Consider the following 14,810-nt stretch of genomic DNA (forward strand, 5'->3'; position numbering starts at 1 on the left):
AAATGGATCCTTTGCAATTTATAGAATGGATATTTGACTAAGTAGTAGGTAAGGGAATAATTATTATAATATGAACGTATTACTATTTGTTAGTAAAATCACCACAGTTATTTGTCAATAATGTGCAAGTACCGCACTTGGGATGTAATAGTTGTATACCAAATGACTCGAATTTGATTAAACATCCAGCGAAGTGATATTAATTTACATCAAGAATATTAAAATATTTTATATACAATATATTAGGTTATAGCGAGAAACATTTTCCTGAAAAAGTGTCAAATAATGCTGCGATGGTGATGGCGTATTTTAGACAGTATAAGTAAGAACAATTTTTCTTCTGTTTTGGAAAGCTTCGTATACGCCTAGAAAAATTTAATATTGCATTTTCGCAATTCACTGTCCACACTCATTTATGCAGAACTTTTTCCTATACTGTAAATCCCTTAACAGTTAACAAGTAATTTGCAAAAATTTTCTGTGTAACGAATATGAATTGTTTATCTTTTTCGAAACATGCGCATGTGCTAAACACACAATTTCCTCTTGGCTCTTGGTTCAAGGAACGCACTTAATTCGACAATTTTATTAATACAAGTATTTTAGACCAAATTACGAAAGTTTTAATTTTATTTGTTAGACCGTAGGCATAATAGGAATTGACCAGTGGTGTAATAGCTCGTAGCTAAAAATGTTGGGTTGTTAATCACTAAAAAAAATTTGTAGTTTTGAATCGCTATTATTTAGGTCATATTTTTACTTTGTTTCTTATTTTTGTGGTTTTGTTCATTTGCAGTGAGGTCTTCTTCATAGATGATTAAGTGAGAAACGAAGTGTTGTATTTGAAATAAAAACGTTTCGTTGCACTTCCTGTCTGACTTTGACCGGAAGTAGCTATTGTTTTAAAAGAAGTGCATCCCACGAAAAAGTTCCTTTGCTAGACTTGAACTTTTGAATTTATTGAACTTTTGAATATTATAACTCAGACCACTCATTTTCATCCCCAAAAATATTAACTAATTTTTCCTATTGGAAATATCAGAATTACAATGATGGTTTGCTGTTCCAATTGTCAAAAAAATTAAAAAAAAAATGGCTGCATAAAATGCGGTTCATGTAACTTTCCACTCCAAAAAGGTCGTGTTTTTCTTGGCAACTGGGTGTTTTGTTATGTTATGGGTTAAGTTTGACAACATGGTAAACGGAAGCAAAACATTGGCCGTCTGGCGGTTTGAGACTGACCTTGAAATCGCGGAAAGGCGCTACAGTCGGGTCGCTGAACCACTGACCGACCCGCGTCTCCGTCATCCGCCATTTCAGTCGCCATGTTAGTGGGACTGCAGTTGCAGTCCTCCAAACTGGCCAGACTTTGATGCCCTTGAGCGAAACGCCCATGCCCGACAACAACTTTTGCTTTTCGCACAAATCGAAAGTCTTCTTATCCTCGTCATAAGACGTCATTCTTATGCACTTTTTAATCCATCTTGTCTCTCCTATACTCAAATTGATACCTACTTCCAAGTCTATTTGTTTGTCCTCAGTGCATCATAGCAACATATAGCGATGGTCACATGGCATGTTTCTTCTATTGGTTTTTTTAAATTGTTGTGTATGGAAAACTGTTTTGCTAATTTTATTGCTGGGGTTGGAAAAGATGTCTGCCTGTTTCCGTATTGGGCCCTATTTGTGACACAATGACCACTTCTCTCGCCGATAAATATGTATACAGTTGTCACTTAATATGGTACAATAATTCTATTATTTTTTTGAAAAAGTGATGAGGAAATACTCTCCTTAATCCTCCTCTCCTACAATTCCTTATGAGGAAATATTCTGTACATATTAAACCTGATTTCAAAAGTCACAAACAGTTTAAATACCTAACTAAAAATTCGAAATATTAGCGATGCATGCAATTATCCCAGTGATTAAAGTATATTGAGCGAATTAGGAAAAACCAATTAAATAAAACTGATTGCGATAATCCCCAGTATGTGGCAACATTGATGATATACATTTTCCAATATTTGTTGAACTTTTTGTTATCGAGCAAACATGTTATGTGTATGTATTCCTTTTGGTGTGCATACTGGTTAGTGATAAAAAAAAACGCAAGTTAACAGCAGAGCAAATATGCATTCATATGACCGATTATTTTTATGCCTTTAAACAGCAGTTTTCAATGCGTATTAAACTACTCGTTACATTATAATATATTGGAAATCCAAGAGAGAAAAACCAGGAAATGAGAAATGCAATATACGTCGGCTAAATATGTAAAATTATAAGCAGTAGTCAAATGCGAAGAAGCAGAAGCAGAAGCACGTCATATAATACATGTAAATGTATACAATTAGTTCTTTGAGGCATTTATTTGACGTAAATATAGGGCTTGGCGCCAACTGGTCATTCAATGCAAATATCTACAAATCCCAAATAGAGCGCAAAACACCACCTGTTTTCTACCACAATTAACATGCAATAAAAATCATCCAAATTTTTCTCAACGCCGCACCAAAAGCACATTTCGTATATCAACGCGAAAACCAAAAATAACCCTTGAATTTCCTGTTCAAACTTCTTCTAAGTGCAAAATGTACGGTCTAAAAATAACGTTCCTTCATGGTTTTAATTTTAGCCAAACATTACTAGGATGGCATTGAATTCTCGACTACCATTGGCCGAGATGATTCCCAGAAGGGGGCAATTTAGGGTGTCGCAAACCCTCACATTTTGTAGGTAGAAATTTAGGGTGTGGGCCAATTGTGTTCATTTTTGCCCTTTTAGGGGTGGCAAATTGTGCAGATTGGTCTGATTTGGTACATTTGGGTACGGGGAAGAAATGTGCTCTGCGAATTGGCATTTGGCCCATAATGATAAATAATATCCTGGGCGTTCTGATACGAGGAACTCTTGTATGAAGCTGTACTTTTTTCACTAATGGAACACCATCGTTTATTTAACATGAAAATTTAAGTTCAATTTTTCGTGCATTTCGAGATAATGAATCGAAGTATTTTTTGATAAGTTTATTTCTAGTAAGAAATTTTTAGGCTTTTTAATGGTTTTATTCAGTTGTTTAATGTGATGTACTGCGTTATTTTCTAAACTAACTTTTTAATGTGATAATAAGCAACAGTACTAAAGTCGTATGTATTTATTGAAAAAAAAAAAAAACACTCTTTGTTAACAAACGTCCGAACAAATTCATTGAAAATATCGCGAATACTTTTGCTAAAACCGAAAATAGCGTAAATCGGAGAAGAAAATCTTTGCCTTTTAGAAAATCTGGTACTTTCTGCATGAAAATGGTAACGTTCAAATTATAGATAGAGCAAATTGAGCTTTTTTCCATCCAATACTAAACAATGGACTAATTCGACGAAATTATATGATTATCAACATGCTCTTGTGACGTTACAACTCGATAACCATGACGAATTAAAGGCACAGTTTATACTAAGAATGAGCTCAGGATTGCGCTCGTTATTTTTTTATAGTTCATTTTGCATCATCCTGTGTAGAGTTTCGAATCTCTCATATTCGATATTGAAAATCTTCAATTTTTAAAACAGTTTCTAACACTGTCATTGCTCCGTAACTGTAAATACCTGAATTGCTTGAAAAGTTGAACTTGAAAGTCGTATTTGAAATAATAACGATTCTATAGACATAATCACCAGGATATTTGTCTTTGATCACCGATCATCTAATAAATTTACAAAGTATATTAAAATATATAAACAACATGTCTCGACAAAAAGTTCTCGTTAGGGGACGAGAAGAGACGAAAAGTCGTTAGTAAGTTTTTCATTCACAAAATATCGGCCCAATGGTTCTATTTTTCTTTCGAATTTTTATATCAACATTAGTTCTTAGGTAGAAGGATGTTTTTCAATATTTTGGAAGAAGGTTCTTGTATATAGGAAACATCGATGCATGACCCTCTCCACAATTGAATTCTGACAAATTCAATTTATTATGCGTCTAGTCCTTAAAAACGTTTTAAACGCGATTTCTTGCACAACTTGCTTACTCACTATTTAAACATCTAACCGCAAATAAATTCAATTCAAACTCGGTGATCGCAGTTGCATTGAAATTTACAATTTCACAGGAAAATCTTACTCTGGCGTAAAATGGAATTTTCTTTGTGGATATTTGGAAACTGAGCCCGGCATATATCTACCGGGTGTCAATTTGAAAAATTCCCACCCTTAATATCTTATATATCTATATATATAAATATGAGAAATCGGAAAGACCCGTCAATTTTATTTTTAAGGGGGGCACTTTAAATTAATATTTTTAGCCTCCTTGTCTTTCCGATTTTCCATATTTTTAACTGCAAGAAAGATATTTAGGGTGGGAAGTTTTCAAATTGACACCCGGTATATGCCGGGCTCAGTTTCCAAATATCCACAAAGAAAACCCCACGCACCCTGTATAGTAAATTAAATCCAAGTATTTAGTAAGTAATGAAGGAATCGTTCACAGTAGTAAAATAAAAAAGTTATATGCAATTATCAAGCAAAATTCCTAACAATCAGCACCAAAACCAACTTTTATGCACACGTAGTATAATCACCAAAAATTTGATCAACTGAAGAATCAACCGATGTGGTTTGCCACTTGCTTATTTAATCCGTTAAAATCCATTTATTGTTAGTATTGCATGGATTTAAATAAAGTCGATTTCATCCTCAATGATCAGCTTCTTGTTGGATGTCAGTGTGCGCATTTCGCGTTGTTACAAAACGCGATTGCATTGCAAAGTTACATAAAATGCAATTCGTTGCTCGATAAAAAAGCGATGTCGAACTCAGTTGCATATGTATGGTGCCCATTACACATACGTCTTCAGCGCCTGCATTTAGATCGAACTTAATCCCCATTGACCTTGTACTGTATCAATAACCCCATTTTGCCAGGCAAAATAATGTTTGCTGCAGATAATTCCTGTTGTCGCTTTCAATTATTACTGGCTGTTAAATCCTGCACGTAACGTTGCCATGTCGGAAGGATGGTCTAATAACTTAGTTAAAGACGCTAGATCTAGAAGGAAGTTATGGATTTCTTTCCTCTTGGTTGTACTGCAGTTTAGGTGGTGGTTTGATCTGAAGCTGAACCAGAAGTGCCCGTACGTGTCTAATCTATATTTATTTGAACCAAATATTTGGCAATACTGCAAAAAGCCTCGTGCATAACAAATGCATCCCGTATTGGACCTTGAGCCGTTCAAACACCCCGTTTCTAGTTGGCTTCCTCTCCACGTCTCCGTAAGTGCTGGTCGCAGTCTGCTCACGAGCTTCTTCTTGTTCCTTATTTTCGCCAAAGTTGCCAAGTACGTAAGAAAGAGACAAAAATCGGTACTTTAGGCATTCTAATAGCACGCCAAACCTTCTCACATATACCCCCCGAGTGATATAATTAGGTGAACTTGAATGCAGTGAGCAGGCGCAGATGTGGTAATTCTCGCAGAATTAAGTTGGCCTCGAACAGTGGATGGTACTTCAATGTATTTGGTCGTTTTGTTTTCAGTGGCGGTGTCTTGTATCCTGTTGGCAACTTGGCACTAATCCAACTTTGTAATACTCAAATAGTTTCTTTCATCGTTCAAATCAACGCTCCTTTACAAGCTTTTTCATTACAATCCTTTTTTTATTGTCAGCAACTATCTGATCAGATGCAGGATTAGGTGTTTGTTTTGTTTCCTTTATATCCGTATTTTCATCATCACTGCGTCTGCTTCTTATCATTGTTCATACTTTTATCAGTAGCCATTAATCTACTCACCCAACGCAAACGTTTTAAAAGTGTGAAAGATAAGAATTTGTCAAATGGATCGTACCGCTGAAGCCTTCAAATCCATGCTGCATTTTAACAAAGTACAGATATCGGCCCGATGACGATGAAAAAGAAAAACGCGCCTGTGAATGGTGCACCAGAAGGTCTTAGAAACATGACCAGATAACACTTTTCTTGGAATAATGCGCCAGTCGGACAAAAGTGTGATGATGAAAAATAAAATTTTTTACTCATTATTCATGCAATCTATGAAAGTTTCGTATAAATGAATAGGTGCGAATTTAATCATTAATTAGTCACTGATGTTCTAAGAAGGCCAGCGGAAGTTTTTCAAAAGTATTGCTAAAGAAACTCTTTATGTTCCACGGTTAAAATTATTTTCTCAATGAAATTATATAGTTTACTTTGAGCAGTCTTTTTGTTGTTGAAAAACATCAATTTTTTTGTCTTGCTCCCGTATGAATTGTTAAATCAATCAAATCATAGGGTTGATGGTGTTGATCAAAAATTATACACGAACATATATTTCGCAACCGAAACGTGAGAAACTTATTTGTTACATTCTCCAGGAAATTGCGAAAACTTCCGTTTTATAAATTTCTCAACTTTCTTGTATTTTGTCAAGTTTTTATCATGCGCGGGATTTAACGCTTCTCATAATAAATAAATTTATCTTGGATGCACTGAGTGAGTCATTAGTTTTAATATACTTTTGTTTATTACTTAATGTCACACTAGGGTCCTATAGAGTTTCCAGAACATAAAGACCTTTTTTGATTGCACAAGAGTACAAGTGTGTTTTTATTTTGTTCTATTTTAAAAAAGTAATTTAAAATTTAATTTTTTTGTTTTCCAAATTTCGGACCTACAGTTTAGTGTTTGACAAAATCATTAAAATCGTAAAACTTTTATTATTGAGAATAATTAAGGCAAAACCTAAAATGCTGTAATAAGTCAAAACATTTCTAAAACTCGTGTTAAGTACAACAAAAACTTTAAATACATTTGTTATGAAAATCCAATATATCTGGTTCAAATGATCTTCTGCAATATTTTTGGGCAAAAAAATAATCTACTGGCCGCAAATACCTGATATACCTACCTAGTCGAGGACAATTTTTTGACTAACCTAATTTTTTCTAAATATGTACATACATACATTTATTGAAACGTTGCAAATAATTAAAATAAAAAAAAATGTTTCTTTGTAATCCTGTATTCGTTTTTAGTCCTGTGGCATATTCAGCTTTTTTAAATGTATTTCACGGTATTAATAAAAAATTCGAGCGTTTACCAGTTACAAGAATCGAATGAAATAATTGAGAAGAATGGATTTGATTCGATTATCGATTTAGAGTATCTCGAATTAATTATTCAACACGAGAGTTGACCTCATATTTACGTAGAGGGAGGGTTCATGAATGATGAGGGAACAGCAAAAGGATATCTATTGATATCGCAAAAATATGTAATTCGAGATGTACTGGCTAGAGGCATAAAAATTCGATTTAAAATGGGAACAATATAGTCATCTTAAATAAGATATTTTCCGAAAAACACTTTTTGACAAATTTTTTGAAAAAATGTGCTTAAAAATGTTGTTAAAATTAACTTATCTTTCAAGCAGAGCTGCTACTAGAACAGTTTAAATGCATATTTAATATTGATTTTCAGTCTAACTGTGTGAAATTCCTTGTCGAAATTATCAGAAACTGTACCACAAGTGTTGAAGTTCTTTGTTTGACTATTTTCATTTATTTTACTGTTTTGGTTAAATTGAAGAACACTAAAAGAAAGCTACCACAACAAAAGAAATTCGCAAACAAAAACTATCAATGCAATTGCCGGTAGGTATAACTTTGTTTTGAAGTTGCGTGTGCCCACACCACTGTTTTCCCATTTTATCTTAGTTCTTATTGCTTCATGAGCGCCGGAAGAGCACGATTATCAACTGACTTTGCTGGCTAATGTTTCCTTCAACGAGTTACTACATTTATATAAAATGTTCACTTTATTGAAATACGGTGGTTGCATTTATCGATTATGCCAATGAAGTGTGATCTGTTTGACCTTACATATCATTACCTAGTTTGTGTTTTAATTATTTTAATTAACATTTCGAAATCCATGCTTCATTAGATTCTAAATGATTGCCGTATATTTTTAGGTCAACGGCAATAATTGTGTTAAGGCATGTTCACATCGATTTTATATGTTTAAACATTGATCAATACTACCTACTTTAGGTCTTGAGAGTAGAATAAATATTGATGATTCTGAAATGTCTAAATAACTGGATTTACTACTATTTATAAAATGTTGAAGTAGTATTTATTTCGGCCATTGTTGTTTACTGTGACTATTTCTTAATCGCTTTTCAAATTTTCCTCATCAAATTGAGGTCTAGGTTTTGAGGGCGACAGTAAATTGAAGTGATACTTAGAATATTTGTGTTGCCAAATGGGAAATATCGAGAATCGAAATTACGTTCTGTTAATTGCTCAACTTTTTTTCTGAAATGAGGCGCTTCCGCTCTAAATACTCGAAGGAAGCAAGGACGCTTTGTGACAAAAATGATGACACAAATTACTGTTTTCTTCACTTCAAAGGAAAACTTTGAGTGTTTAGTTGTCGTGAATGTATCAAGTGATGTAAAATGTCGCGATTGTTTTTCAATTGAAAACTAGGACAAAGGCATCGTTTCTATAGGCTTAATTATTGCCTGGATGGTTTGTTTCTGATGTTGTTACATACTAATCAGTTAGCTCTCTATTAGTGAAACCTCGGTAACCCTGAATCGTACATTGACCAGGAAACCATTGCAGTTGCAGCCTTCAACTGCGTTGTCCTTGGCAAAAATAGATGCACCGTTTTCCTCTGCCCGTCTTATTCCATGCTTCCGATATAATGAGGGTTCTAGTGAAATTCTGGTCGGTTAGAATAATATGTGTACTTAGTCTCTTCTTCAATTTTTTTCTTTTGGTTGGATAAATTAATTTGAAAGGGAAAAATGACGTGCTATTTCTTTTCTGAACGGAACCTAAAATGATCAGTTTAGCAGGGTAAATCTTTTATTTGTCGAAATAGAGAAAAACAAAGCAATTTAGAACAAGTGTGTTAGGACTGGTTTTCTTTCTCCAATTAATCCAAAAAAGAAAAGAAGCACAACAATAAAACTGCCGGAATTCTGATGCGTAAAGGCAACTTCCGAAAATCAATTGCCGTTATTACAACGGAAGTAGGCTGCCGGAATGTTGACTGGAATTAAGTGAAAAAATGTGCTTTAGTTGACCGACGTCTTATTGGCAACAATGATCAAGAACCTATGAGTTCATCTATATAAGTGTAATGAAAAAATTACACTTCCATTAAACTATGTAATAAAAATGTTCACATGCACATTTCATACATTGAACATAATCTATATTTATATTCTTGTAGCTGATGAAACTGATGGCGGAAAATGAAAATTCAAGTAATCAATTAACTACGCTGGAAGTTGAGCTTATACATTTACAACAAATACATTTGGATGCTGAATTTTTGGTTTATTTCAATTGGACGTTCATCGCGTTTTAACATTCATGCCATAAAAAAGCATAATTAGAGAAGAATTTACTTTTTGTTAAACTTTTTGAACTTTTTAATGTAAACATTTTTCTCATTCTATTTATTTCATGAAGAAAACTGCACATAGTTTAAAGGAAAATACAAAGCTGTGCTTTTATTTGCTTTAAGCAATACTAACTTAAAAATTGTAAGCACTTTTTGTATGTGTTTTTGGGTATTAAACCAAATTACTTGCCTCTCAACGAGGTAGTAGGTTGAAAAATGCATTGTTAAGAATAATAACATTTACATACATTTAGGATTTCAGAAAACGACAAAAATGTTCAATTTACAATTTTTGGCGCCAAAAGCAAAACTATTCACATATCTTAGCATGGATTTTTAAAAATGGCGCGTTGCCAATAATAAATAGTTAGATCTTATGCAACAAAAGGGGGATAACACCGCGAAACAACAAACATTACATTTGCCACTTTAACGCATTTCCGCAAATTAGAATTCATTCTAAGATCACTTGCAGTTTAAATTATTGTCTCCTTCCAACTCATAAAGTAAATAATAAAATAACGAAGAAATCTCAAAAACCCATCAACAGTCAAAGCCTGAGTTCCTCTAGATCAGCATAATGAAACGCTCCATTTATATCAGCTTAGTGTATAATTAAATACAACTAGAAGGTTTTTCATTATTGTTTCTAATTTAATTGCAGATTTAGACCCCTATCAAAACTACCTACTACAAGCTCAACATCACCACGTGTCGACGCATCCACATCAGTCGATGCACCAACACCATCAGCACAACACTCACCAATCCCCATTTACCACCCCATCTCCGCCCTCACCTCCACTGAGGCACCACTCAGGAATACCCACATCGGTAATACAGGCAGCGACCAGCTCCGTTTATGATGACCCTTATTTGCTAGGATTCTCACCAAGGAAGCTGAAGAAGGTGAAGAAACAACGAGTGAGTTTAGACCGAATTATCAAAGCATTTTCTCAATATTCGTTTGGTTAATTGCCCGTTTGTTTTGTGGAAACGAATAATATATGTGATTGTTGCTTGTTACAGTTGGGAGAACCAGGTACAGCACCAAAACGGAAAAGTAGGGAAGGTTCCACAACATACCTGTGGGAATTTTTGCTCAAACTACTGCAGGATAGAGAATACTGCCCGAGGTATATCAAGTGGACGAACAGAGAGAAGGGCGTGTTCAAACTTGTGGACTCTAAAGCGGTGTCCCGGCTTTGGGGAATGCACAAGAACAAACCAGATATGAACTACGAGACAATGGGACGTGCTCTAAGGTGAGCTTAAATATTATTCAGATACTGAAAATATCCAGAAATTCAGTGAGTAGCTCAGCAATTTAAATTTCTTGGTTTAAAAGTTATGAAAATGTGTATTTACGGAAATAACAATTTGTTGCACTTAATACATGCAAAGTTTTCCATATATGACTTAACAAGCAAGTGTAATTTTTTTATTACATTTTTTTATGTTTGTTCTTCATCTGGACCACCATATCTCTTAAATTCGAAAACACAAGAACATAAAAATTCTTATTCAAAATTTGAATGCCTTGTATTTTTTTCTTTCACCCCTTCAGCTCTATTCTGATTTTTACTTATTTGACAAAACAAACCTAAAACTAGCTCATATTGGTAACTAAACTTACATGCGCATCGACATCTCATAGTGTGCATAGTGTTCTGCAAATAGAGAATTTAGTGTGGCAAATCGTATATTCATTAATGATAATAATAATAGCAATAATAATGAATAACGGACTTGAGACTTCCGCACATCTGAGCTAAAGATTTTTAGCTTCATTGAACCAGTCAAATTTAATTTCATCCTCCAGATTAATTACTTATTATATACTAAAGCAAGCATTTTTTCCACATGCTAATATTTATTTTAAGTAATATATTTATAAGTCTTATATTTATAATTTATATTTCTTATTTAGTTGTGTGTATGTAATGATTACGCATTGATTTAAAACATATACATCAAAGAGGCTTTTAAAGCGAAATTGAAACAGTTCATTCAATAATGGAAATCGGTTTCCGCTTCATTCTTCAGATTAAGGTTTTAAATGGAACTTCGGCCGGGCTTCGACTGATCGCAAAGTTCAATTCATTCAAACTATTTGCTCCCGCCGGCTTATATTTCATTAAAATTTTAGATCTCGAGTAAACGTATTAAGTCTGAATATCGCCAAAATGTGATCATTGATAAATACTATCAGTGGGTTAAATAGTTGATTTACACTCGGTTTCGAGTCTAATAATGGTTAATTTTTGTTTCAGATACTATTATCAGAGAGGCATTTTAGCCAAAGTCGACGGCCAACGTCTCGTCTACCAATTCGTAGAAGTACCAAAAGACATCGTCGAAATTGATTGCACGGGAGCAGCGTGAAACTACTGCCATTTGCACAATAAATGTAAGTGAGGAACAAATTCCTCATTCTACGATCAACCCGTCATAATAGTACAACCAGAGAAACAATGCCAATTACTGATATTACTTGTATACAAAAGAAAATCCGTTAAATTTCATAACTGTTCAGCACGCCTCAAACACGGCTTTACATTGATAAAGAAAACCAGAACTTTCAGTATAGAAAATTAAAAGTATGGTGTAACAGAAAATAGGGCCACCAAATTTTTATTTAATCCCACGCTTTCTTTTCGCCTCCCACACTTACACGAACAGCTTTCAAATTTAAATATTTTGGCAAACCACTAATTATTTTTTTATAATATTTCAAGGTTAGCGGTTTTGTTTTGTATCAACCATAAATAGAAAAAAATTCCGCAAATTTGCAAAAAGTACGTTGCAGACGATGGCGCGGTATGATTATAGTCGTGGATGCAAAGTAGCTAGTGGTTGTTTCAATGTCAGTACATGTTTGAATAAATGGGAATGCCATGTGAAAAAGTATGATTTTATTCCGGTCAGGCTAAACATGTTCAGTTCCTTAAAAAGGAAAATGTGTTGTCGACCAAAACCATACTGCACATGTTGATTCAAAGAATCATTTTCAAAGACTGCAAAGAATTGTGCTGTAGATCTCCCTATTTATGTAACAATGTTTGATAACTGATTTTGAGAAAGCGAGAATTAATTTAAAGGTTGTGGTATTTTATAAGAATTATTTTACGCGATTGGAAGCTTGACATGTATTTCTTTGCTTGCAATTAGTAACATTTAAAAACCCTTTGATGTTGCAGGCCTACAAACCTAAAAACTCATTATCAAATTTACTCAAATTAAATAAAAAAATAAAATAGTGCAATAATTTTAGACAATTTGTATGTACAATGGCTCATTGGTATTTCATTTTTAAGTTAGATCTGAATTGGTAATTATTTAAAAAATAAACTAGTAATAAATCAGGCAATTTTAGAATACAAGAAACATAGACGAATTTCTGAATTTACTTTACTAATACCCAAATGATAACTGAACAAATGTCAAATTATTAAACCTTATAACTTATAAAAAAGACCAGATTGAACGGTGCTGTTTAGAAGAATTTACATAAAAAGGATCAGACTGTGAACGGTGCCTATGGAATGAAATATAGGTTAATTCCTTTGTTTTAATTGCTCTCTTTTGTATAAGTTCGATCTCCTAAGCTAAAAATGTACATAAACATTTAACGTGTACTTATTATAGAACAGTCCAAGCTTTGGAAGTCCGTTGAAAATATTTACATATTAATAATTTTGTACCATTTATAAAAATGTGATTTTTGTATGTAACTATTATATGGTGTGCAAAAAATTATACTCTGGGATTTTCACATATATTTCCCCGTCATATAATACACGTTTGTTACTCTAACATTAATTGAATTTGTATATTCTGTATAGTATTTATTTAAATATGCTGAATAAATTTTTTGTTTCCGGCTGATTAAAATTGTTCTGTGATTTTGTAAATGTTATCTCTAAAGGATAGTTATAAACCAAACAATTAATTTTCGATAAACACCTCAAACATAAAATCAATGTACCTAAATGCCGTGTCTTTTTAGATGAATTTTACCTAATGAGACATTTTTTACACATCGAACTACAAGAAAATTGACAAAAGTTCAAATTAAATTCAGGTCAAATTTATATATCAACATACATTTTTATACATAACGTAGAAGAAATTAAAAAAATAATTATAATACTTGTTAAATGTAATAGATGTAATGATACTTAAATGGAAAGTGTGTACTATTTCCTTAAGAAATGATTATCTTGTCATTGCAATGTTTTTAGATTTCACTAAAACAAGCTTTATAACGCTCTATTGAAAATGTGATAATTATTTCTCAAGGAGTTTTGTTGTTTCCATATAATACATATTTGTCCACGAACAAACTGCCCACTTTTAAACTAATGTTGTTAAGTATATTTGAGATCATCAATACTCGTAAGCATCCCACGTTGGTGTTTAATGGAAAGTATTTTAGTGTCCCTGTTATATTAGAGATAATTCCCAAAATGTTAATTAAGGGTAAATAATATTTGAACTGTTTATATGGCGAGAAAAGAATTCATAGTTTAGACGATTTACGCATTATGAACGCTGAAAAACTATCATAAACAATCGAAAACTGGTGGTTTGGGAAGCTATTTACTTTTTAAAACAGGAATGGATGTAAAATAAACTAATTGGTGATACATGTTAAATAACTATAATTGTTTGTAAATATAGATAGAATTTTATCTTAGTTCAGAAATATTTTCAGTACGTTTAAGGTTGAAGAGATGGAAGTGTGTTTTAAATAATTGTAAATGTTTATATGTAGGTTAAGTGAGTACTTTTATTATATAGTTTATGTAATATTTTTCGTCATTTTAAAATAAATAACACTAGAAGTAACAGATGGTTTTCGTATTGTTTCTCAACAAAACCCTTTGCTCGCTCTTTCTAAATTGTCGTCAAAACTTGCCAAGCGAGCACATAAAGATCATCTCTTTTGATCGTGTAAAATTTGCGATCGGTTCATAATATTTTAATTGATTGCTTATAAGAAAGTGTGTGAAAAATTGCGAGTGGCGAAGACTTAATTTCTCTTAATAGGAGAACTGAATAGTAGTGCGGGTCGTAAGTCAGTGCAGAATTTTCTCTTTGTATATAATGTATATAATGAGTCTGGTGAATATCAATGCGACCTCCAACGGCAAATATTTTAAAACTGAATATGCTTCTGTGTTTAACGAATTTGATTCGCAACAATTAAACCATTAGTCTCGAGACTCCAGATAGCTGAAGAACTGTTAGCATCAATTCGGTATGAGGAAAACCTGACTAGAAAAACGGGTCCCACTTTCAATGAAGTAAAAGTGCGTTTGTGCAAAATTTCTCGAGCTGATGATGGATTTGGAATTTGTTCTAACTTGCAAGATTGAATAGAA

At 33.1% G+C, this 14,810-nt stretch overlaps 2 protein-coding genes across 5 annotated transcripts in view; one reads left to right on the top strand and one right to left on the bottom strand.

The window, feature by feature from the left end:
* The window catches only part of LOC109542853 (ecdysone-induced protein 74EF), a 160,704-nt gene extending 146,430 nt beyond the window's left edge, over nucleotides 1-14,274 (top strand). For 2 of the 3 annotated variants that reach the window (XM_019912289.2, XM_019912288.2), the window contains 3 exons: nucleotides 10,088-10,347; nucleotides 10,453-10,688; nucleotides 11,697-14,274. In XM_019912289.2, the coding sequence (XP_019767848.1) occupies nucleotides 10,088-10,347; nucleotides 10,453-10,688; nucleotides 11,697-11,808 (608 nt within the window). In that variant the 3' untranslated portion in view covers nucleotides 11,809-14,274. The remainder of the gene's footprint in view (nucleotides 1-10,087; nucleotides 10,348-10,452; nucleotides 10,689-11,696) is intronic. The other variant, XM_048668630.1, reaches the window with a different exon arrangement.
* The window catches only part of LOC109542900 (small nuclear ribonucleoprotein Sm D-like protein), a 159,778-nt gene that overhangs the window by 140,164 nt on the left and 4,804 nt on the right, over nucleotides 1-14,810 (bottom strand). Inside the window, exon 2 of one of the 2 annotated variants that reach the window (XM_048668632.1) lies at nucleotides 11,060-11,093. In XM_048668632.1, coding sequence (XP_048524589.1) covers nucleotides 11,060-11,087 — 28 coding nt within the window. In that variant the 5' untranslated portion in view covers nucleotides 11,088-11,093. Of the gene's footprint in view, nucleotides 1-11,059; nucleotides 11,100-14,810 lie in introns of those variants that run through there. The other variant, XM_048668633.1, reaches the window with a different exon arrangement.

The sequence above is a fragment of the Dendroctonus ponderosae genome, unplaced genomic scaffold, assembly GCF_020466585.1.
Source record: "Dendroctonus ponderosae isolate FM_Combo_2020 unplaced genomic scaffold, Dpon_F_20191213v2 Dpon_F_20191213_7, whole genome shotgun sequence".
Lineage (NCBI taxonomy): Eukaryota > Metazoa > Arthropoda > Insecta > Coleoptera > Curculionidae > Dendroctonus > Dendroctonus ponderosae.